We start from the raw sequence: 25,618 nt of genomic DNA on the forward strand, positions 1-25,618 counted from the left end.
GAATAGGGAAGAGAAGAACAAGAAGATTAAAATCACAATATAAAGTCTTTTCTTATTTTTTTTTTAAAAAAATTGATACACTGAATACATAGGGACACACGGTATAAATAGACAGTAGGAAGCCCTAGGGGTCTTACACAATTACATAAATGTCCCTAGGTTAAAAACCCTATTTTCAACACTCCCCTCAAGTTGGTGCATAGATATCAACAAGCCCCAACTTGCTTACACAATAATTAAAATTGTCTCAATAACCCTTTTGTAAGTACATTAGCAACTTGTTGATTTGAAGGAATATAAGGGATGCATATGTTTTCACCGTCCAACCTTTCCCTAATGTAGTGTCTATCTAACTCCATGTGTTTAGTTTTGTCATGTTGAACTGGGTTGTTTGCAATACTAATGGTAGTTTTATTATCACAAAACAATTTCATTGGAAGCTCATTATCTTGCTGGAGATCTGATAATACTTTCTTCAACCAGATTTCTTCACAAATCCCTAGACTCATGGCCCGATATTCAGCCTCAACACTACTTCTAGCAATAACTCCTTGTTTTTTACTTCTCCAGGTGACTAGATTTTCCTAGAAAAACATACAATACCCAGACATAGATCTTCTATCAACAATAGACCCTGCCCAGTCAGAATCAGTGTAAGCTTCAACAGATCGTTTATCGATTCTCCTGAATATTAGGCCTTTACCAGGAGTTCCTTTCAGATACCGAAGAATGCGTTCAACTGCTATCATATGATCCTCACAAGGAGCTTGCATGAACTGACTTACAATACTTACTGCATAAGAAATATCTGGTCTTGTGTGAGACAAGTATATCACCTTCCCAACTAACTGTTGATACCTTTCTTTATTAACAGAAATTCTATCATTCTTATCACTGATTTTCGCATTGTATTCTACTGGCGTGACAATAGGTTTACACCCAGTCATACCTGTTTTCTTTAGCAAGTCCAGTGTATATTTTCATTGAGAAATTGATATACCCTCTTTTGAGCGAGCCACTTCCATTCCCAGAAAGTATCTTAGCTTCCCGAGGTCTTTAATTTCAAACTCTCTAGCCATCTTTATTTTTAGTCTTATGACTTCTATATCATCATCCCTAGATAAAATAATGTCATCAACATAGACAATAAGAACAACTATTTTTCCTGATGTTGATCTTTTTATAAAAAGAGTGTGATCGGAATGTCCTTGAACATATCCCTGTACTTTCACAAATGTCGTGAACCTATCAAACCAGGCCCTTGGAGACTGTTTCAATCCATATAGTGATTTCCTCAATCTACACACTTTATTTTTAAATTGACTCTCGAACCCGAGAGGGGGACTCATATAGACTTCCTCCTCAAGTTCTCCGTTCAAAAACGCATTTTTAACATCAAGTTGGTGTAGGGGCCAATCTTTATTCACAGCTACTGACAGAAGCACTCGGATCGTGTTAAGTTTAGCCACAGGTGAAAACGTCTCAGAATAATCTACTCTATATGTTTGGATAAAGCCTCTTGCAACGAGTCTAGCCTTGTATTAATCAATCGTCCCATATGACTTGTACTTTATAGTAAACACCCATTTACATCCTACTGTTTTATGTCCTTCAGGCAAAGTCACCGGTTCCCAGGTTTTATTCTTTTCCAGAGCTCTTATTTCTTCCATAACAACAGACCGCCATTCTGGTTTTTTCATTGCAACACTTATGTTATCTAGAACCACCTTAGTGTCCACGCAAAAGCCTTGAACTCGGATGTCAAATTACTATATGTCATGTAACTATGCATAGGATATTTAGTACATGAACGGGTATCTTTCCTCAGGGCTATAGGAAGATCAAGTGATGCATCACGTTTTTTCACCTCTTCAGGTTTCTCAGCATGATTTACTATCTGTGTATCAGAAATTTCAGTAGTATCTTCCACATCATCATTAGCACAGATCATTTCATCCTCTGCAGTTTCCCTTTCTATCACTCTCTTAGTATTACTGCTCCCTTCTCCTTTGTTATGCCCGCCTTCATCATTCACCATACATAAATCAACATCATTAGGAATATACGTACCTAGACTTGATGACAGGTCTGACTCCTGCACTGGAGCCGGCAGTTCTGGTTCAATAGGTGACACTGCTTCCTTCCTGAGATTCTTCCTGTAGTACGTTTTCCAAGGAACTTGATTGGTAGGAAGGACCAGACTATTATGCTCAAGACTAGGTTTAGACAAGGTTTGAATGGGCGCTGACTCTAAAGGAATAGCATAAGATGACCAGTTAGTCTCTTCATTTATGTTCTCCCCCTGAAGATGACTAATAGGGAAGAACGACTGATCCTCAAGAAAGGTGACATCTATGGAGACATAGTATTTTCGAGATGATGGGTGATAGCACTTATATCCACGTTGATGGAGTGGATATCAAACAAAGACACACTTCTGAGCACGAGGAGTAAATTTTGTGTGGTTTGGACCATGGGAGTGAACAAAAGCAACACAACCAAAAACCCGAAGAGAAACATCAGAAATCAACCGAGTAGTAGGAAAAGACTCTTTAAACAATTCTAAAGGGGTATGAAGATTAAGAATACGAGAGGGCATCCGATTAATGAGGTGAGCAGCAGTAAGAACTGCATCTCCCCAGAGGTATGACGGAAGGGTGGCGGCTAACATAAGAGATCGGGCTACTTCAACCAGATGCCGATTTTTACGCTCAGCTACTCCATTTTGTTGCGGAGTGTAAGCACACGAGCTCTAGTGGACAATACCTTTAGAATCGAGAAATTCTTTGAAGAAGGCATTAAAGAATTCTCGCCCATTATCACTTCTTAAAATCCCAATCTTTGTTTTAAATTGAGTTTCGACAGTTGTGTAAAACTGTTGGAAAACAGAGGACACTTTAGATTTATCAGTGAGCAAGAAAACCCAGATGAGACGGGTGTGATCATCTATAAACGTGACAAACCACCATTTTCCCGTGGAAGTAGTAATCGGTGAGGGACCCCATACATTACTATGAACAAGAGAAAAAGGACTCGAGGGTTTGTAAGGCTGAGAATGGAAAGAAACACGATATTACTTGGCACGAATACATATATCACAATTAAAAGAAGAAGTACTAGCATTACAAAATAAATGAGGAAATAAATATTTCATATATTGAAAATTCAGATGTCCTAAACGAAAATGCCATAACATAACATCATTTTCAGAAACAGAGAAATTTAAAGACATAAACCCAGATTGGTGATCATTTCTAGAGGAATCTTCGTCAGAAAGGAAGTAAAGTCCCCTATCGTGCCGGGTAGTGCCAATCGTCATCCTCGATTTCAGATCCTGAAATAAAACTAAATCTGGTGAGAAGATCGCCTTATACTTCAAATCTCTTGTTAGTTTACTGATAGATAACAAATTATACGATATTTTAGGCACATGTAAGGCATCACGTAGAATTAAACCATTAAACGGAGAGATATTGCCCTTTCCTGCATCAGGGGCAAAAGACCCGTCTAAAATTCGGATCCGCTCATTACCAGCACTCGGATTATATGACATAAATAACTCTGAGGAACTCGTAAGGTGATCAGTAGCCCCTGAATCCACAATCCATGGTTTCTTACTATTTACACTAATTAGGTCAAAAGAAGGAAAATTACCTGACTATGCAATTGCACTCACCCCAATTGTTCTCGAGCTGTGTTTACCATCACCAGAAGATTGCTTTTGAGTTTGGTCATCTACTGAATCACTTACCAGGGCACGACTAGTATTAGATTTTTCATGAGACTGTCGTCGCCTACTATTTGGGGCTTCCCGTGTAATTTCCAACATTGGTCCTTCGTATGCCAAAACTTTTTTACAATGTTCACAAACCAGAGGAGGTTTCTTATCACCATCAGTACCGAACGGCTTGGCGACGAAGGCTACTGCATCAGTAGTTGGGGTGGTATTATTCATGGCACACGACCGATCTTCTTCCAGCCGTATTTCAGAATAGACTTCTTGAAGTGAAGGAATCGGGCGCTGGCCCAATATCTGACCATGAACACCATCAAACTTTGGATTTAATCCAGCCAAAAACACATAAACACGATCCACTTCCTCAATCTTCAAATATTGGGCCCCATCCTGTGGACAATTCCAGACAATCTCTCTACATAAGTCCATTTCCTGCCACAGCATCAACAGTTTGTTAAAATAAGAGGTAACATCCATGGACCCTTATTTGGATTCATGGTCCTGTTTATGGAGTGTATATAGCCGAGAGGCATTCTGTCTTTTAGAATATAGATCTTGCGCCGCCTCTCAGATATCCTTGGCTGTTGCAACATATAATAGCGGTCTTCCTATCTAGGGTTCCATATGTTAACCAAGACAGATCATAGCAACGAATCTTCTCCTTTCCAAATTCGTTCTTATGGATCACCTGGGGCCGGCTTTGGAATTTTTCCTATTAAATATCCAAACTTGTGACGCCCTTCCAAGGCCATCGAATCGATTAGGAGAAATAGTTCTGGTCTTTTAATTTTTCTCCGACGATAAATCCTGCAAAATTACCCATCGAACCAGATAAGTAGGAAACGTTAGGCACTATAGATAATGAGTTTACCAGATTTTATGAATAAACCGGTTAAGGATTTGTACCAAACATCGTATCCAAATCAGAAATCTGTTGTTGTAGGTAAGCCAACCGTTGTCTTACATCATCTGGGTAACGAGCTGAACTACAATTGATTGGAACAAGTGTTGGTCGCTCAGATTGATAGAGACCTCGGCAGTTGGTTGTGAAAAAACCATCGGGTCTGCTGTTGAAGGAAACCAGATCACTGGGTCGGTCTAGATGGGCTGAAAGTGGATCGACTGGTGCAAAAAACTGGGCTGAAGAGCTCTCGGGTCGGGCTAACCTTGGGTCGGATCTCGGGTCGGACTTAAAATAAAAAAATCAAGTATGGCTGGTTTGCCCTAGTTCAACCCGAACTGGTCCGGTTTGCTTCAGACCAGTACCAACCCTAATCAAATCATCACGATTCCTCTGCTCCTCGCCTCCGACACTGCCCACTCTACCCTGATAGCTCTGATTGATAGTCAACACCTCCTTGCAGCCAGCCTGCTCTTCAAGTCCGAGACTGCCGACTCTGCCATGACCGTGATAGCTCTGATCGTGAATCGTTGGTTCTTCGCGGCCAGCTCCAGCTCCGATCGTGACGGGATTCTGATTGGTTTCTGAATGGTAATACCTGATTGGCTAAGGGTGATTTTCCAAGGATTGTACCTGAACGGCAGAAATTAATTTCGGTAGGGCATCCTGAAAACATTCCTTTACTGCTGCCTAGATTGCCATTTTTATGTCAAAACTTGAAGACCCATTAGCAGAGGAGGATTGAGGTTGATTCTCTTCCATAACAGCTAGGTTTTCGTCACCGTGCTCTGATACCATGTTAAAAATAAAGAATAGGGAAGAAAAGACCAACAAGATTACGTAGAAACCCTAGTGTAGGGAGAAAAACCACGATATAAAGTTTTTTCTTATTTTTTTTTAAAGCTGATACACTGAATACACAGGGACACACTGTATAAATAGACAGTAGGAAGCCCTAGGGGTCTTACATAATTACATAAATGCCCCTAGGTTAAAAACCCTATTTTTAACAAGTAGAATTACCTTGCCATGTGTAAATGTGTCTTTTTCTTGTTTATTATTTATAATTATGGAACAACTTAACTCAAACGATTAGGGAAAATGTTACTAATTATCCTTAAATTAAAATTAATTTTAATATGATATTATTAGGAAGATATTTAAAAGTAGAAAAATGAGGGAAACTATTTATACAAAATAACAAAATTTAATATTCTTTGATAGAGATTTATAGAAGCTTATACCAGTGTTTTTTTTGTTATTTCTGTAAATAGTTTGACATTTTTTCTATCTGTGGATTTTCCATTTATTATTATGTCTTTTCATTTTATTTTGTGTGTAGAATGTTTTTATGTTTCTTTATTAATTCAGTAAAAACTAAATTTCTTTTTTTTTTTTAAAAAAAAAAAAAAAAAAGTTTAAGGTCATTCGAGGGTTAAGTTTGATTTCAATTCTTGATTGGCGAACGATCGGGTGTTTGGAGACCTCTAATTGGAGTAATTACTACGTCAATACAACTTACCAATTGACCATTTAACATGATAAATTTTTCTAAATGGATAAATCTATTAGTAAAATAAACAAAATGGAAGAATGAAAGAGTGAAGTAATAGAGTGGTGATAAATGGTAAGAGTATTTATAAACTTATTTTTCAAAGTCAAGAATATTAATGCAACTTTTAATAGATAAAAAGATATTAAATATTTTCATTCATATATTAACAGTATTTTTTAATTCTTTAAGGACTTTTGAAACTTTTAAAAGTTAAAAGGAGTACTTTTAAAACATGAAAAATCAGAAATATTTTTTCAAAGAGATACTAATAGTTTTTGTTCATATGGTAACAGTGAATGTATTTTTAGACTTTTTTTTGGACATAAGGATATTTTTTTAACTTTTAAAAGATGTGTATAAGAGGAAGGGGCTTTGAAAGTATAAAAAAGTGGATCAAACTATCTACAAGATAAAACAAATTCTACAAATTCTATAATATCCATCTCCAGCCTACTAAAATACCAAAAAACCCCATCCCACACGCAAAAAACGCGCACATTCCATCAACGTGACCCGAACCCTTCTTAACCATCGCTTTTGGGAATATAGCCACTTTGAACACGATTTTGTAACCGAGATTATCATCTCTAATGTCAAATAAGATAATTACTCAAAAGATCTATTTTAAAGGCCCAAATGTCAAATGACCTAAATTTTAAAAAAAATGTTAAATGACCCATTGATGATGTCATAATCACGTGAAATTACAACATTACCCTTGCTTTCTTGTTTTCTTCTCCATGTCTTTTTCCTTTTTCCCTTTTTCTTTTCCCTCTTCCTTTCTCCTGACTTCTTCTCTAACTTCCTTCGCTGCATCTTCTTCGGCTTCATCTCTGACACGGTGGGTTCACACGAGTAGCTTCGAAGAGAGTGATTGTTGTTGTCGGGCGCCTGGCAAGCTGTGTGAGGAAAGGAAGAGCGCAACTAGTGAAGAATGGAAGAACGAGACCGAGACCAATGAGAAGGGAAATAAAAATGGGGTCATTTCCGCATGCAGAGCGAGACGAGCAAGACAAGCGAGGGCGAGAGCAAGATTTCTTTTCCGCGTGTGCACAAGTATATTTTAATAATTTCACCACAATTTGAATCAGCAAAGGGTCATTCAACATTTTTTTTTTCCAAAAACTAAGGCATTTTGTATTTTTTACCTAATTTTTGGGCCATCCATCAGCTTGACCTAATGTCAAACTTTGTTGTTCTTCTTCTTGACCATCGATTTTGGGAATATAGCCACTTTGAACAAAATTATAGTGGATATGAGCCCAATTGCAAGAAAATTTGTACGGATGACCCAAAAATTGGGCTAAAAATGTCAAATGACCCATTTTTAAAAAGTAATGTCAATTGACCTTCTACTACATCATTGCTATACCAAATTACATAAATTTTCCTTACCGGCCTCACGAGGTAAATCTCGCTCTCGTCTGATTAAACACTCTCACTCTTGCTTGAAATTCCCTGGTTTGACGTCATTGATCGCCAGTGTACTGTTGATTTGACAATTTTCATGACGGAAGCCTCAAATCAAATCAATAATACCTAAACATAATACAATGGTGATTTCTTTAAACTCTAAACTCCATTTCAAAGGTGATTACTTCTCTGGTTTTCGACGGTGTTTTGTTGAATGGAGATTTTTCGAACAGGGATTTCCAAAACGAGGCTTTCTCTTAAAGGAACAGCCTTTTCAGAAAGGTGAATTATTTTGAGTCTGTTTAATTATTTTTGATGTGTTATTTCTGGAAATGTAGCATTACGAAATTTTGTATTGGGAGAGAGTAAGAAAAAGGAAAAGTAAGAGAGAGAGCAGGAAGAGTAAGAGAGAGAGCGAGAGTAAACTTCAATTGCTTGTACAACTTAATGAAAAATGTTCTCTTGCTTTGTAGAATGACAGATAAGTGTATATTTATTCGATTTGGAGGTGATTGGAATGAGAATGAAAATTCGTATATTGTGGGACAGTTGAAAGGAATCGTTGTGCCTCATACATTGAATTATGAAGAACTTAAATCTCGCATTTACAGGGCTAAAAAGTCAGTTCTTCAGAGTTTGATCTTCTCCTGAAAGTTAAATATAATCTTGAATTTGAAGCCTCTCCACAATGCATAATGGATGATGATGATGTTCACTTCCTTCTTTTGCGAGAAGAGCTTAGTAGACTTCAGATAGCTGTAACGTTGAAGTCTAAACAAGACGAAAGAGTTAGGATGGGGTTTGGAAATGTGAGTTATGATGATACGGTTGTGGACAGACAATATGAGGAATCATATCAATTTCGTTGGGAAGAGAATGATATTCCATTGTCTAACAACATTAATATTCCATTGTCTACCAACATTGTACCATCAACATTCAATTATATGGATTGTGGTTCTTTAGTGGATGTGAATGAGCAACTAGCAGGATGAATGAAATGGATCATGATCATGGAGATGTGCATCGTTCTACAGCAACTTTAGTGGTTCCACGATCTGTGTCTTCAAGTCATAGGATATAGTTGATTATGCCTGGCACCTCTTCATCTGAGACGGAGGATGTTGAAGTTGGTCAACTATTTTTGAGCAAAAAGGACTTGAAAATGAGATTATCTATTCTGTCCATCAACAGAAATTTTGAATTTAAGGTCAAGAAATCAACCAAATCTCTGTTCACTGTCAAATGCATTGGGGAGACATGTAAGTGGAGCCTTCGTGCAGTCAAAATGGAAGGGTCTAATATATTCAAGCAACTGCTATGGTTGTTGGTCAGTTCATCAAAGATAAGTTCACGGGAATAGGACGTATTTATAAACCTTGTCATATCGTTGAGGATATGAGGAGAGATTATGGCGTGAACATAAGTTATGATAAACCGTAGCATGCAAGGGAAGCTGTGTATGATCTCACTAGAGATACTCCAGAATACTCATACTTCATACTACATGCTTATGGAGAAGCGCTAAAAATAGAGAATCTGGGTACAGTCTTTGAGATCAAACTTGAAGATGAGGTGCATTTCAAGTATATGTTTATGGCATTAGGGACTTGTTTTAGAGGTTTTGCAAGCTGTCAGCCTTGTATTATTGTTGATGGGTCGCACTTGAAAGGAAAATACAAAGGCACCATGTTGGTTGCGGTTTCTATGAACGGGAACAATCAATTATACCCTCTAACATATGCAATAGTGGACAATGAAACCGATTGATTATGGAAATGGTTTATGTCAAACTTGAAATGCAGTATCGGAGAACCCGATAATCTGGTGTTTGTGTTTGATTGGATGGTATCTATTGGCAATACTATTCGTGCATTTTTTTTCCCACAACATTTCATGGATTGTTCACATGGCATATAGAACAGAATCTGGTTAAAAACTTTAAGGATAGCACAGTTGTTGGGATATTTAGAGATGCAGCAAGGGTATTTCGCATGACAGAGTTCCAGACAAAATGGGACGAACTACGCAGTTTTAGAGACGGTACTGTCACAAAATATTTGGAAGATATCAGTCTTCAAAGGTGGGCACGAGGTTACCAAATAGAACAAAGATATGATAACATGACATCCAAAAGTGCAGAGTGTTTCAATTCCTTAACTAAAGAGTATCGATTAATGCCCATAGTATGCTTGATTGAACATGTTAGAGGAATGCTCCAATCATGGTTCTACGAACGGAGGAACTGCTCGGCATCTCGAAGACATTGCACTCTGACTACTATGAAACCCAATTGGCAAATGAAGCCGATAAGGGAAGACGATATCGGGTGGAGCCTATTGATTGTTATCGGGTACATGTGAAAGATAATCGATTGGACGATATTATCAATCTTCACACGAAGGAATGCACGTGTAAAGAATTCAACTCACTTGGTATCCCGTGTTTGCATGCAATTTTTGCTGCCAAGGAAAGAAATATACCCATCCACAGTCTTTGCAGTCGATTTTATATAGTGGACTCTCTAATGACTGCGTATGCGGAGCCTATAAATCCACTTGGCCACATATCTGAATGGAAAAGACCTTCTGGATACGTAGAAAAGATTATCCTTCCTTCAAAGTTTGTGCCACAAGTCGGGCGACGGAGAGTGAGAAGAATACCATCCAGAGGAGAATTTCGCAGACAAATGAAATGTGGTCATTGTGGGAATTATGGGCATAACCGCCAAAATTGTACTGAACCGCTTACAACCTTGCGACGTGCTGAAAATGCCAAAGATCGAGACACAAATACCCCTCATCCAGTTTAGTTATAAATACCATTGATCATTTTTTCATATGTCATACTTGTAACATATTTCATACTTTTTCATACTTGTAACATACTTCATACTTGTAATACTTCATACTTCATACTTTCATCTTATAAACAAAAAACAATAACAAGCTAAAGTATTTATATAATAGCAATCTTCATACTCTCTCAATCTTCATACTCTTTCCATCTTCATAATCTCTTAGTCTTCATACTTGTAACAAAAATGGGTAACTTCATACTCTCTCAATCTTCATACTTGTAACAAAAAACAATAACTTCATACTCTCCCAGTCTTCATACTTGTAACAAAAATGGATAACTTCATACTCTCTCAATCTTGCTCTCTCTCACAATCTCGCTCTCTCTCAATCTCGCTCCCTCTCACAATCTCGCTCTCTCTAAACATCTCGCTCTCTCAATCTCACTCTTTCTGAACATCTCGCTCTTTCAATCTAGCTCTCTCTCAATATCTCACTCTCCCAATCTTTGAACTTTCAACCTTGAACCATATAATGTTCTAAGCTCAAATATGCATGTTCTGATAAAATTCTGATATTGAACTTTGAACTTTGAACTTACATAAAAAATACATGTTCAATTATACAATGAAAACAGCAGTAGCTCCATTATTGATAATTTGTAGAAATACAAGTTATTTTTGCTCTTAAGTTGGAACAACTAAGGTTTTTAATGATAAATTCTCCCCATTTTTAGTAGAAACGCATAGAATTACTCAAACATTAGCAAACTCATGCAAAAGAAGTTTTATTACTAAATACTGCGACGCTAACGCATTGTATTGCAGGATATTTACAGAAAGCTAATGCATAATCAAAAAGTGCCGCAGGGAAAGCTCTAACGCATGGGCCATGCGCCAGAGGAAATTCAACGCAGAGAAGATACATTGATCCAGGCTAATTGTGTCACATCACCACTTGCAGTATGGGCATCTGCAGCAGGCGGCGTCTGAAAAGCTTCCGAGAGTTAGGTGGCTGACCAGGGCATGGACTTTAATGCTGCCCATTCACCAAGTGGACATGACCAACGCCTATAAATAGATGAAGTCCCTTCAGAGTTAGATAGTACATAGAAATTTATCAAGACTCTCACTCTCTATAATTAGCGTAGTCATAGTTTAAGCTGTGCTATGGTGTCAAGACGATCAGAAGGGTTGAGAACCACCGCCACCGTAGGTCAAGGAGCGGAGGAAGCCAAGCTTGAGAAAGACACTTCGTCCAACTCCTATACAAGTGATTGTACACAATAGAATTGAGCCAAAGAGATACAAGCGATTGGCTTGACTCAATTCCTTTCATCTCATTTATCACTTTCATTTCATTTGATTGAATATTGCTTTTGTAAAGACAATTTGCTTCTTTATAAATTCATATATTTGATCCATCACACTTTACATTGTTTATTTCTTGTTTATGTTGAATGCATTTATACTTTATACAAAATCTCATTTCAAACGCTTAAGCCGACTTGATCAATTGGTGAAAGCATCCTCCTTAGCTTAGATTATTCGAAAGAATAGATAAGCCAGTATCAAGTAGGACGCCTAGTATATCTAGAGATAGACTTACTGGTGTCTATTGCATTATGTGTTAGACTCATGCATCCTAGAGATAGGTTTTGTATGTTATTCGCATTGAAAAGTGTTGAATAAAGTCTAACGCATAAACAAAGATAAGCAAATCATCCCAACTCATCCACATCACACTCTAGTTTGTATACACTCATCTTAAACCGACGCATATCACTTACATTAAAATCCATTTTTGGATGATCCATCACTCACTACTCAACTCTTTTGTATCTTCTTGCACAAGCACAACACTTTAGTATAAATAACATATTTCTCTCATACATTTAGGAAAACCCCTACAATAGCTACAACGCAAGGTCTGCGTCAGTTTAACTGAATCTTTGAATTCGACCTTGGACTTACCAGGAACCTAAATTGGATTTATACTTGGGTCTGGTTTAGGAAAACTTGAACGTCAATAATAGTGGAGTGTTGTGCGTTCTGTTGCATATCTCTAACGGACCAACGCGTTACAATCACATAAACGCATCAAAGCATCAATGCATCTATACTTAGAACTTAATTTTTCAATTTATTTTATACAATACACTCCTAGCTCGAATCACAATAGCAACGAACAAGTTTTTGGCACCGTTTCCGGGGATTCAAAAACAAAAGTAACCAGAAATTTCGTTTGTATCTGTTGTAGGAACACTTCGGTCGAGGGAGTATTACAAGCTAAGCCTAAGCTTGTGAACATTTATGAGCAGGGAGAGCACTCCTAGACTCATATACGACCCTCAGATTGAAAGAACCTTCCGACGTAGAAACCGATCAAATCGTCGTCGAAGGTTGAGGCAGCAATTTCTCAGACAACAGAATAGGCAACGAGCAATGGCGGAAGAACAGGCAAATCAAAATTTAGCTCAACAACTAGCTCATCCTACACCAAATCCAATCCTAATGGCGAAAAGCAGCACGGGTCCCATGAGGGAGTATGCATCCTCTATACTGTATAATTTCTCTCCAGGAATCATATACCCAACGCCAGATGGGACGAGGTTCGAGATGAAATCTGTAATGCTCCAAATGCTTCAGACTGCTGGAAAATTTGGGGGTGGTCGTGGTGAAAATCCTCACGCCCACATGAAGCGATTCCTAGAAACGTGTAACTCATTTGTGATTCCTGGAATCACCCAAGAGGCGATCAGGCTGTCTTTGTTCCCCTATTCTTTGCATGATGACGCAAAACAATGGGTGAGCTCACTGGAGCCTAGTGAAACACCACCTGGGAGAAGTTGGTGGAGAAATTTATGCAAAAATACTTCCCACCTACCACCAATGTGAGAAGGCGTCGAGAGATTATGAACTTTGAACAAGAAGAAGTGGAGACCTTAAACGCCGCATGGGAGCGTTTTAAGGGCTTGGTTAAAAATTGCCCGAACCATGGACTACCACTAACTATCCAAATGGAGACTTTTTATGGTGGATTGAATAGAGCATCGCAGATAGTAGCAGACGTAGCAGCGACTGTTGGAATTATGGATAAATCTTAATCTGAAGCTAAGAAGATATTAGACCGCATTGCTAAATACAACATGGAATGGGTGGACGATACGTATGATGGAAAAGCTGATAGGAAGAAGATGTCTTAGAATGTTAATTCTATCGATTCCAATGCAATAGCCACACTTTCTGCACAAATGGCTACGATGACCAGCCTTTTGCAAAACATAACGCTAGGAAACACATCAAATCAGCAAAAGGTGAATCAGGTAGAAGTGTTTAGGTAGCCCAAATCAGCAGAAGGAGATCCTCACTCTTATGCGGATTGCCTACAAAATCCCCAGTCAGTATGTTTCATAAAAAACAACCCATGTTCCAATACATATAATCCTGGATGGAGAAACCATCCAAATTTTTCTTGGACAAGAGAAAATCATCAGGAGCATCACCCAGGGGCGAACCAAGAGCAAAGGAATGGACCGCTGCTTACATTTCAACAAACACATCAGCCACACCAACAACCCTTTAATAGAGGAGGACAGGCATTGAGCTCAAAATCTCCGCTTGAGAACCTATTGAAGGAATACATAGCCCAAAATGGCGCATTGCTGAAAAGCCAGGCATCGTCTATCAGAAACCTGGAAATATAGGTAGGGCAGATAGCGAGCAAATTGAAAAGCAGGCAGCCTGGAGTTCTACCTAGCAACACTGAAACACCTGGGAACAATAATGGAAAAGAGCAATGTCACGTGGTGACATTGCGAAGTGGAAGAGCTCTTGAAGAAAGAAGAATGAATCCAAGAAACAGCAGTCCTTCAAAAGAACGCATCACACGTTCAATGGATCAAGAAGAAAGAACGCCTGAGACCACAAGCCATTCAGAACCCAGTACGTCTAACACGGGAAAACATGCAGTGTCGCTGAATGCACCATTCTCTAGACGTCTGATGAAGAAGAATGATGAACAACAATTCAAGCGATTTCTTGAGCCCTTGAAGCAATTGCATATCAACATTCCACTTATAGAAGCCCTGGAGCAGATACCAAAATATGTCAAATTTTTTAAGGACATTTTGACAAAGAAAAGAAGAGTCAGCGAGATGGAAGTAATCGCGCTAACGCATGAGTGCAACGCGTTAGTAAGCAACAACCTACCCAAGAAACAGAAGGACCCTGGGAGCTTCATATTTCCTTGCTCGATAGGAGGATTGGATGTGGGTCATGCGTTGTGCGATTTGGGAGCTAGCATTAATCTCATGCCACTCTCAATCTTTAAGAAATTGGGAATTGGCGAAGCACAACCCACTTTTATTACTCTTCAGCTCGTTGACAGAACGATTAAGTACCCTGAAGGAAAGATTGAAGATGTTCTGGTAAAGGTTTACAACTTCATATTCCCAGCAGACTTTATTATCTTGGAATATAAAACAGATAGGGATGTACCAATTATCCTTGGACGCCACTTCTTAGCTACTGGGAAAGTTTTAATTGACGTGCATAAAGGAGAATTAACAACTCGCGTGGATAATCAAGAGGTGAAGTTTAATGTGTTAAACACATTAAAGTTCCCAGATAGTGAAGATTTTCAACTGAATAGTATAGAGTTGCCTGAAGAAGAGACCCATGTATGCGAGGTCCTTGCGTTGGAGAAGAACCTGAAAGAACCAGAGTTGCCAAGTCTGAGTGAGTGGCAGACAAAACCAACGCATCCATCACTTGAGGAACCACCAGAACTCGAGTTGAAACCGTTACCTAGTCACCTGAAATATGCCTTTTTTTTTCAGGGAAGTTAAAATCCAGGTGGTTAGGTCCCTTCATCATTAAAACAGACTTTCCATATGGAGCAGTGGAAGTAACACGGGAAGATGGCACCAACGCATTCAAGGTAAATGGCCAACGAGTGAAGCTATACTTTGAAGATGAGCTGGAACGTGTCATCTCTCGCACTATGCGAAGCCAGCTGAGGCCCACGTCGAAGCATCCCTGCGTTCGCATCGCCATACATTCTAGGGATGCTTCCTCTATCCTTGTCTTTTTTTTGCATTCTGTATTTTACAATGCGTTTGAGTTTGTTGGCTTGTTTATTTGTTTATGTTTTTAAGATTGATTGTTCTTTGTTTCTGCCTTCTTGAGTTAGAAATTTCACTTGTTTTTTTTAAAGTTATGTACAATTGGGATGGAAATAACGGACGCGTCAGACTCAAGTCTAACGCATGGCCCAATTGAAGGGACGCGTCTCGAGAATACAAAAGCACTCGAGTGCTTAGAAACCCAAGACGTCCCTTTAGCTTCACATTTATTACGGACGTCAGGCGCCGCTTGACGTCAGCCAACTAACTCTCTCAGCCTATAAAAAGACCCAAATGCTTCGCTTTCCTTCTTTTTCCTCATTTCCCTCTCGAGCCATCTCTGAAACGAAAAAGAAAAACCCTAGCCTCTCTGTTTCCCTCATCGTCGATCTACTCAAAGCACCTCTCCAGCCACAATGTTTTCTGCATCAGATTGTTAGAACCAAACCATGAGCTTCGGGAACGACTCACTGGTAAGTTCCTACTCCTCGTCCTCTATTTCGACTTCACCTCCCCCGAGCCCTAGAAAAACCTCCAAAGCCCTTGTCCAAACCAAACCCATGCACGGCGGAGCAACCTCCTCTTCCAAGCGGCCATTTCGGTCGAAACCTTCCACAACACCCACAAAACCCCCTTCTAAAACCACCAAAGCCATCACAACCCTTCCTTCCAAAACTTCTCAACCAAAACTCAAAATTACCCCTAAGCCAAATCCCAAAACACCTTTGAAACCGAGGCAGCGTTCGCCATCTACGACTGCTAGTAAATCCTACACCAAGCCTACCCCACCACCATTCATTCCTAACATAACTCCGGTGGGTGCAACGCATGACCCACTTCCAGCCTACCTTCACAACGCACCATCACTAGCCGTGCATCCACCACCTCCAGTTTCTATCTAGCCCTTAGCCACCATTTATCCAGTCGAATCAGACGCGTCAAGCCAACTGCCGCGTTCACCCATAGTCATATCCTCCCCTGGGTTGCCTCATGCTCCATTAGGCACCCCTCCACTTACTCCACCTAGACCCCCCTCTGACAGTCCTGCGTCAAAGTGCAACCCTGAAGAGCTGGTGGAATTAGCTCGACTGGACGAGCAGGTAGTTTTTGGTGCTATTTTGGCGAATCTCAATCAAAGTCAAGAGGAAGAGCAAGTGATGCGTTCAGACCCACCTAACGCATCACTTGAATTGAACAAAGCAGAGTGGTACACTATGATGCTTGAAGAAGAATTTGAAGAAGAAGAAGGAGAAGAAGAAAGGAGAATTGGCCTAGATGCGTCTCAATCACGCTAACTCGACACGAATGAAGGGCCCTTAAAATCAAAGAGAGTAATAAGGAAAAGAAAATTAATATTGGAGGAAGAAGATGAGCAATCAACATCATGTCCTGAGGATACAACGCATGGGAGTTGCTTAAGGCACAACGCATTAGAGAAGAACTTGGAAGACTATCAGCCTGCAAGGTAAGGGCGAAGAAAGACAGCTCTCCAAAGGGAATTGGAGAATTAATTGAGAAAGCTAGCAAGGGAAGCTAAGGAACATGCAGCAGGAAAATGCAAGGTAACCGACGCATTACCTAAGAAGACATCGGGAAAAAAGCGTCAATTTAGTGACATACTTGTAGAAAAGGGCTTCTCTCCTGAGCGCAACCCACTGTCAGTCTATAACAGAAACAATAAACGCAATGGGTTGGAGTTAGTTCTGCGTTGGGCACACACGAATTTGGCCCAACCTGGTCCGCATGTTCTATAGCAGCGAATTTGACATGGAAAAGAACACAGCCTTCGTTGATGGGGTATTAGTGTGTTTTTCAGCCGACAAGATCAACGAAGTGTTCAATATCGATAGTAATCCGGACGCGGAAGCTAATCGCATCTTGGAGCAGCCAACGCCAAGCCAACTGGAAGATGTATTAAGAACGGTAGCCAAACCTGGAAGCAAGTGACAAACATCTAAAAATGGAGCAAAGATGCTAGCTTCCAGGAATTTAACCCCTGACGCGAATCTATGGTACTATCTGATCAAAAGGAGCATCATGACTACAACGCATGATGAAACACTGTCAAACGAATGCGTCCTGGCTACCTATTGCGTCATGCAGTGCATCCTTTTAGACGTTGGAAAAATAATAAGGGATCAGATCAAGGCCATCAAGACTAAACCACGAGGACAACTCTACTTCCCATGGTTGATATGTGCGCTATGTGAACACGGAAGCATCCCTCTGGGGATGATCATGAAGAGATCGATGATTTGATAGATATCAAGTTAGTAAAGCGTCTACTTCACGGTTCGCCGCATCAACCTACCTTACCTACCAAAGAAGTGGCAACCAAACCTCGATCATCTAAGCGCGCCCCTAAAAGAAAACGCGTCCAGATTGTTGAACACAGCGATGAAGCTTCAGAGCATGAAGAATATGAAGTTGAGCTTGATCTTATGGGTGAAGAAGCGCAGCCAATCCTCAATCTTACTCTTCATGACTCACCAATGGCCCCACTAGAAGGGAGTCTTGATCAAACGCATCAAGAACCTACTAACATAGATCAAGACATTCTTTATTCCCTTTCTTCGCCCTCACCAAGTCCAATTCCCAATTTTGTGCCTCCTCCAACCATCTTTGAACCAACTGGGTTAGGATCAAGCAACACAGTAAATTTTGAAGACCCAGTTGGTAAAAGTGAAGAACCTACACCACCTCAATGCAGCAATGATCAGCTCAGACCATTGACCGCGTCCATCGAAGTTCTTTAGCAACAAAATCGGGTTCTAAGAGATTATCTAAGGCAGCAAACAAGACGGATGCAAGACCAATTCGTTTATACAACGCAGTACATCAACCAGGTCTTGGTTAGAATGTTTGCTCTGCCTCCATTGCCTGCCATCTTAGAAACCCCTTGCGCTTTATGGATGAAGACCCTGGAGAAGGACGCAGGGATGACGTGCCAGCTCAATAAAGTTTTGGGGTGTTGGGTTATTTTGTATTTTGATTTAGTTGATGTTCTTTTGTATTAGTTTGACTTGTTTGTTTATTCTATGTTATTCTATGAAAATGAATGAGAAATTCCTATCATTTTGTTCCTTGCATTTGACCTTAGCATACTTTATTTTTGTTCTTTAGATATTTTCTAAGTCTTGTGCTTTTCCTGACCTCAATGAATTCAATAATATGAAATCTATGAGTATAGAGTAGGCATTAGGAAAATCAACAAAGCCTGAACTTATCTAAAAAGACTACATGTTTTCTTTCTAATGCATACAAGATTTTAAGTCTTAAACTCCTTTTGGACTCTCAAAGCCTTTTTAAATTTTTTTTTTCTCTTTTAACAATGAGGATTTAGCTCATCTCCAAATTTGGGGATGAGGGAAATCCGAGTGAAGACGCATCAAACGAGTACATCATAAGAAAGGGAACAAAATAAGAAAAAATATTAAAAGCAACTCCTCTGTCATTACTTCAAAAGAAAAACCTCAAAATGACATGAGTTAAAAAGTTGGAACAGGCACTTAGCCGTAGTTGGATGCTCGCATGACACTCGTAGGGGCAAGCCAAAACGAAGTTAAGTCTCCTAGACCAATGCGTCCCATAGAACTCCTCTATCTAGTCTGAAGAAATTATATCTTGAAACGCATGAATATTAGATATGAGTTTAGTTGTGAAGGGTTCTCACTCGTAGTTGGATGCTCGCATGACACCCGTGGGGATAAGCCAAAACGAAAGTGGGATACCTAGAACAACGCATGGGTAAGTGAAAATTCATAATTTTTTTCTTTTTATCTGGTATTTATCTTAAAAGGAGCATCTAACACATTGCTGGTTTAGAAAAAACAGGAATGTTTTGAGAAACGAAAGGAGTTGTTGATAAAAGACCTCCTACATCTAAAACTGAACATTAGTCCTTTTAGAAAAGAGTCAATCTGAGTTATATTTTCCAAACTCTTGTCTCAAGCTTATGACTAAATATGATGAGAGGAGAACTCTGCACATTTAAGACAAAGAAGATAATAAAGAATTATTTTGGAATGCTTGAGGACAAGCATTGTTCAAATTTGAGGGTGGTGATAACTTGTAGAAATACAAGTTATTTTTGCTCTTAAGTTGGAACAACTAAGGTTTTTAATGATAAATTCTACCCACTTTTAGTAGAAACACATGGAATTACTTAAACATTAGCAAACTCATGCAAAAGAAGTTTTATTACTAAATATTGTGGTGCTAATGCATTGTATTGCAGGATCTTTACACAAAGCTAACGCATAATCAAGAAGTGCCACAGGGAAAACTCTAACGCATGGGCCATGCGTCGGAAGGAATTCAATGCAGAGAAGATACATTGATCCAGGCTGATTGTGTCACATCACCACTTGCAGTATGGGCATCTGCAACAGGCGGCGTTTGAAAAGCTTCCGAGAGTCAGGCGGCTGACCAGGGCATGAACTTTAATGCTGCCCATTCACCAAATGGACATGACCAATGCCTGTAAATAGATGAAGTCCCTTCAGAGTTAGATAGTACATAGAAATTTATCAAGACTCTCACTCTCTGTAATCAGCGTAGTTGTAGTTTAAGCTATGCTGTGGTGCCAAGACGATCAGAAGGGTTGAGAACCACTACCACTGCAGGTCAGGGAGCAGAGGAAGCCAAGATTAAGAAAGACACTTCGTCCAACTCCTATACAAGTGATTGTACACAATAGAATTGAGCCAAAGAGATACAAGAGATTGTACTCTATAGCTTAACTCAGTTCCTTTCATCTTATTTATGACTTTCATTTCATTTGATTGAATATTGCTTTTGTAAAGACAATTTGCTTCTTTATAAATTCATATATTTGATCCATCACACTTGTCATTGTTTATTTCTTGTTTATGTTGAATGCATTTATACTTTATGCAAAATCTCATTTCAAACGCTTAAACCGACTTGATCAATTGGTGAAAGCATCCTTAGCTTAGATTATTTGAAAGAATAGATAAGCCAGCATCAAGTAGGACGCCTAGTACATATAGAGATAGACTTGCTGGTGTCTATTGAATTCTGTGTTAGACGCATGCATCCTAGAGATAGGTTTTGTATGTTATTCGCATTGAGAAGTGTTGAATAAAGTCTAACGCATAAAAAAAGATAAGCAAATCATCCCATCTCATCCACATCACACTCTGGTTTGTGTACACTCATCTTAAACCGACGTATATCACTTACATTAAAATCTATTTTTGCATGATCCATCACTCACTACTCAACTCTTTTGTATCTTCTTGTACAAGCACAACACTTTAGTGTAAATAACATATTTCTCTCATACATTTAGGAAAACCCCTACAATAGCTACAACACAAGGTCTGCGTCAGTTTAACTGAATCCCTGAGTTCGACCCTAGACTTACCAGGAACCTAAATTGGATTTATACTTGGGTCTAGTTTAGGAAAACTTGAACGTCAATAATAGTGGAGTGTTGTGCGTTCTGTTGCATATCTCTAACGGACCAACGCGTTACAATCACATAAACGCATCAAAGCATCAATGCATCTATACTTAGAACTTAATTTTTCAATTTATTTTATACAATACACTCCCAGCTCGAATCACGATAGCAACGAACAATTATACATAAAAAATGCATGTTCTGATATTGAAATTTGAACTTTGAACTTTCATAAAAAAATATATGTTCAATTATACAATGAATGTTTTTTCATACATAAAAAATAAATGAATGTTTTTACATACATAAAAAATACAATAAAAAATACATGTTCTATACATATAAAAAATATGGAGTGTTTGCCCATAGTTGATACGCTAACTGCATACTATATTTACTCATCTTCTCCTAAGTGATTACGGATGGATCAACACCAGTCACCAGGTGTTCCAGTAGTTTGATTGCAAAGATGCCACAATAAAGCAACCCGTGTTGTATGTTGACGTTCATAGGTCGTGAGATTTTCCAACGGGCTGTGGATAGGTCCGGTTTTGAACGATCCTCGTCACAGTAGTGAAGTAGGGATGGTATTGGGACCGTCAATGGCTCTAGCCAATTCACCAGCTTTGTCATTGGTGTGTATGACGGAAGTGAATCGAACACGAATATGTGGCCTCTGTTAATGTCCATTGCAAGGACCATCCAGTGGTCACTGATATTAATCGCCATATAAACGAAATCCACATCTGCCCATTTGATATCGAATTTACCGGTGACATAGTTTTTATACGTGTCTTCATCTTCCCATGCTAGGGCAGCCTCTAGAAGTGACTTATTCTTTATTCCTTTAAATACCCCGCCATGAGCATTAAGGTGACTCTGTCAAATAAAATGAGAAGTTAAGTAAAGAAGTAAAGACCAGGAAACTTAACGAAATGAGAAGAAATGAAATATCAAAATTTACCATTACACCAATTGGCAAGATGGTGAACTTGTGCATGCACATGTCAGGCCGGGTATAAAATTTATCTTTAATAAAATAAAATAAAGTATTTATGATCTGCACGAAAAATTAATATGTCAATAAAAGTACAAGATAGCCAACATGTAAAGACGTAAAAACTAGGATACTTACATCGCACTCGATCAACGAATTCGGGGTAATCAATTCCTTGAAGAATTGCTTGGCGAGTGGTTTAAAGGAGTTCTCTCGAACCTCATTGTCCGTATTGTCGTCCGAGATCCAGCCATCATTTCTGTAAGGATATTGTGTGGAACATCGTTTGCTACGTTATATGTGACGATCGATCTGGATAGTGACGTAGCTACACCTGGGAGAGGATGTTTAACCACACTTTTCTTCTTTACTTGGGCTAGGGGTGTATATTTATCAACAGGTTTTCTCTTACGACTAATTCTTTGAGATTCCTACATTAACAGATAACAAAACGTTATTCATCAAGATATATAAAAATATAAACAAAGATTACTGATCGATAAATTACTCACCAGTGGAACTCCTTTTGTGGTCGTAACAATCCAAGAAGTGTCAGCCTTTGGGATGCCAGACATGTCAGCCTCTGTATGTGGCATGGTGAGTAAGACAGACATGTCAGGCTCTATTTGTGGGGCGTCAGCCTGTATAGGTTTGACGTCAATTGGTGATGTCGTGGCAGTATCGGGCTGTACAGGGGGGGTGGGAGTAGGTGAAGTGGTGGTATCGGGCTGTAGAGGGGGGATGGGGATGGGAGTGTCAGAGGTAGTCGCAGTCGTATTGGGATCCTGAGATGGGATGGGTGACCTGGTCGTCACCTCATTCACCGTGGAAACCTTCAATTAGTAAAGTAAAATGATGAGTTCACGAACACGTAAAAACTAAACACATAAAGACATAAAATGATGCAAACCTTGCACATAGACTACAACAATGACAGAATGGCCGACAGTTGCCCTTTCATGTCAGTCATGTTTTCCTCTATACTGGATACACGACTATCTAAACCCGATATACGACCATCAAACCTTGATAATGAGCTGTCAATAGACCACAAGTATGAATAAATAGACTCGTTGGGATTGGCTCCCTCCCTGCGGCGGGCAGCACACTCAGGACACTCATCATCCACAAGTCGCTCTCTACCGGAGTCCGCAAGATAGACATCAAGTTGGTTCACTCATCATCCACAGGTCGCTCTCTACCGGAGTTCGCAAGATAGACATCAAGTTGGTTCAACTCGTCCTCCTCGCGTACGTCCCCCATCATATCATCACTAGGTGTGTATGTCCCTCCTTTCACCCTTCCATATTCAGCATCCTCGTGCTCAGAATGCTCAAGTTCATCCCCTCCCTCCACCCTGACAACTTCATCATTGTCATCTCCACGATGATCATCACCGTCACTTTCACTTTCAGGACTACCCCCCTCACTAGTTAACCTATTGCCACTTTCAGAACTATCATCATCCCCACCTAGCTCAAATATAGGTCGTCTGTCCACTAGGGTATCCCGAAACTCCCTTTCAGCATCTGACATGACAGTGCCCTTTTTAACCTTTATCTGCATTAACAACTCAGTAAACTGGTTAGTGTCAATTTAACAACCAGATAAACATATTATGTATAGAGTAAACGTACATTGTTAGACTCAAATATCTCTCTCTTGCTCCTTCGCTCCGCAATGTTCCCAGCTATCGATGAAGCTAGGATCTCGTATGTCCATACCTAAATAAAATTTAAAATATATTAAGAACAATAGTAATGTTAGATCAAACAACACGATTATTATGTTAATCAAATTTACATAGAACGCTTGTGAAAATCCACGTAAGGAGTACTTCACAACGTAGTTTTTATTTGCTTTGACCCTCGTCTTGTATAGACTGCTCTTATCATTTAACGCAATCTTTAGGGCATCCAATGTCCTCTCCCAAATAATGGTACCCCAATCAAGACTATTGTAGTACTTCAAGTTTTGAACGTCCTTGAAACGTTTGAGGTTGATTGCATCTTTTTGTTTGTTTTTTCCCATCATTGCGACCTCAGTATAGTAAACTAGGCTGATCTTCACAACATCATCATCATTTTCAAACTCTAAGTCCTTATATTTTTCTTCAAGTTGACGTAGGTGTGAAGTGTCCTTCGTTACTCGATTACCAAAATACTTGATAGCAAGTTCATATGAGGACTGCTGGTTCCGATCAACTCGTGTTGGGGATTGCCACAAACCAGTCATCAACAAAAAATCATCCTTCAAAAAAGTGACAACCTTCCCACAAACAGAGAATGACATTGAGTCTGATCTTGTCCTCTTCACTTCTCTAAGCAACATGTGATGGATAATTGGGCTGTTAACCACCATGTCAACGTCTACAAATCGCCAAAAAACTGTTTTCTTGAACATGTCTAACTACGTTGGCGTAAGCTTCTCTTTCACAATCTTGTTTGCATTAGCAATGTGAGCCAAGTTGGTTACTTGATCGAAAAATCGGTCGGCTTCGGCTATTCTGAAACGTGTAGCCATCTTAAATGACTCCTGCATGAAATAAAAATTCAATCAGTAAACTCCTTCAGAAAAAAAAATGTAAAACAACAACATTCTGTTTAAATCTCGCTAGATTCGCTCTCCCTAGACCCGCTCTCGCTAGACTCGCTCTCGCTGGTGCCGCTCTCGCTAGTGTCGCTCTCGCTAGTGTCACTCTCTTCGATATCGCTCTCTCTAGTATTGCTCTTTCCGGTATCGCTCTCTCTAGTATCGCTCTCTCCGGTGTCGCTCTCTCCGGTATCACTCTCTCCGATGTTGCTCTCTCCGATATCACTCTCTCCGGTGTCGCTCTGACTTATCTCGCTCACATTCTCTCTTTTTACTCGTCTTCAACCACATAACACATCGAAAACCAAAAAAACAAACAAAAAAACCATAGGTTCACTTATCTAGCTCACATTTCCTCTCTCCGGTGTCGCTTTATCGATTTCACTCTCACTTATCTCGCTCACAAACTCTTTCTACTAGTCTCAACCACACAACACATTGAAAACAAAAAAAAACCATATCAGTGTATTTCTAAACCTGTTACCCACAAAGCCCCATTACCAATCAGTGTAAGATATTTTCAGGCACATATTGAAAAATTTACCGATCATATTGGATTTGTCAATGACAGTAAAATCGTTTGCAAGCCGGAAATAGTTTTTTTTGTTTATGAGCGATACAAAGCCGTTAGCCTTGGAAAATTTGAATGAAGAATAGTTTTTAGTTTTGATGGGTTCTCAGTAAAAAGGTAAGAAGACGACGAAGCAAGGGCAATTTACGTAATTTGGTATGGTGATGATGTCAGCAGAGGGTCAATTGACATTATTTTTTAAAAATTGGTCATTTGACATTTTGGACCCAATTTTTGGGTCATTCGTACAAATTTCCCCAATTGCAAGCAATATCGATTTTGTAACCGAGATTACCATCTCTAATGTCAAACCTTGAAACACAGGTTTTGGTGACAGATCAACCATGAGGTTCATCGAATCGAGTATCACACTAATTGAAAAAGAAAAGAAATGGAAACAGAACAGGAGACACTGTTTTTTAATAAGAAAAATAGTATGCAAGAACATCATTGAAAACCGCCATTTTCAACATTTAAACGAGGATCCAGAAATGAAAATTGA

At 39.3% G+C, this 25,618-nt stretch overlaps 2 protein-coding genes and 1 non-coding gene across 3 annotated transcripts; all 3 read right to left on the bottom strand.

Moving 5' to 3' along the window:
• Positions 1 to 980: 980 nt before the first annotated feature.
• On the bottom strand, positions 981 to 7,023 carry LOC150033396 (uncharacterized). The gene is made up of 10 exons (XM_090306395.1): positions 6,869 to 7,023; positions 6,655 to 6,779; positions 5,337 to 5,425; positions 4,971 to 5,243; positions 3,703 to 4,168; positions 3,200 to 3,591; positions 2,436 to 2,752; positions 1,807 to 2,156; positions 1,626 to 1,747; positions 981 to 1,535 (listed from the first exon to the last, which is right to left on the bottom strand). The coding sequence occupies exons 1-10, from the start codon at positions 7,021 to 7,023 to the stop codon at positions 981 to 983; spliced, it is 2,844 nt and encodes a 947-aa protein (XP_090162521.1).
• Positions 7,024 to 13,302: 6,279 nt separating this feature from the next.
• Positions 13,303 to 13,406, bottom strand: LOC120089533 (small nucleolar RNA R71). Its single transcript, XR_005485208.1, has one exon. It is a non-coding gene; the product is annotated as a small nucleolar RNA R71 (small nucleolar RNA).
• Positions 13,407 to 21,200: 7,794 nt separating this feature from the next.
• Positions 21,201 to 24,509, bottom strand: LOC120088810 (uncharacterized). Its single transcript, XM_039046249.2, has 7 exons — positions 23,757 to 24,509; positions 23,591 to 23,677; positions 22,864 to 23,513; positions 22,466 to 22,786; positions 22,092 to 22,384; positions 21,921 to 22,016; positions 21,201 to 21,835 (listed from the first exon to the last, which is right to left on the bottom strand). The coding sequence occupies exons 1-3, from the start codon at positions 24,354 to 24,356 to the stop codon at positions 23,127 to 23,129; spliced, it is 1,074 nt and encodes a 357-aa protein (XP_038902177.1). The 5' UTR covers positions 24,357 to 24,509; the 3' UTR covers positions 21,201 to 21,835; positions 21,921 to 22,016; positions 22,092 to 22,384; positions 22,466 to 22,786; positions 22,864 to 23,126.
• Positions 24,510 to 25,618: the final 1,109 nt, after the last annotated feature.

Source organism: Benincasa hispida, chromosome 10 (genome assembly GCF_027475165.1).
Source record: "Benincasa hispida cultivar pf3 chromosome 10, pf3_genome.v1.1, whole genome shotgun sequence".
NCBI classification, from domain to species: domain Eukaryota; kingdom Viridiplantae; phylum Streptophyta; class Magnoliopsida; order Cucurbitales; family Cucurbitaceae; genus Benincasa; species Benincasa hispida.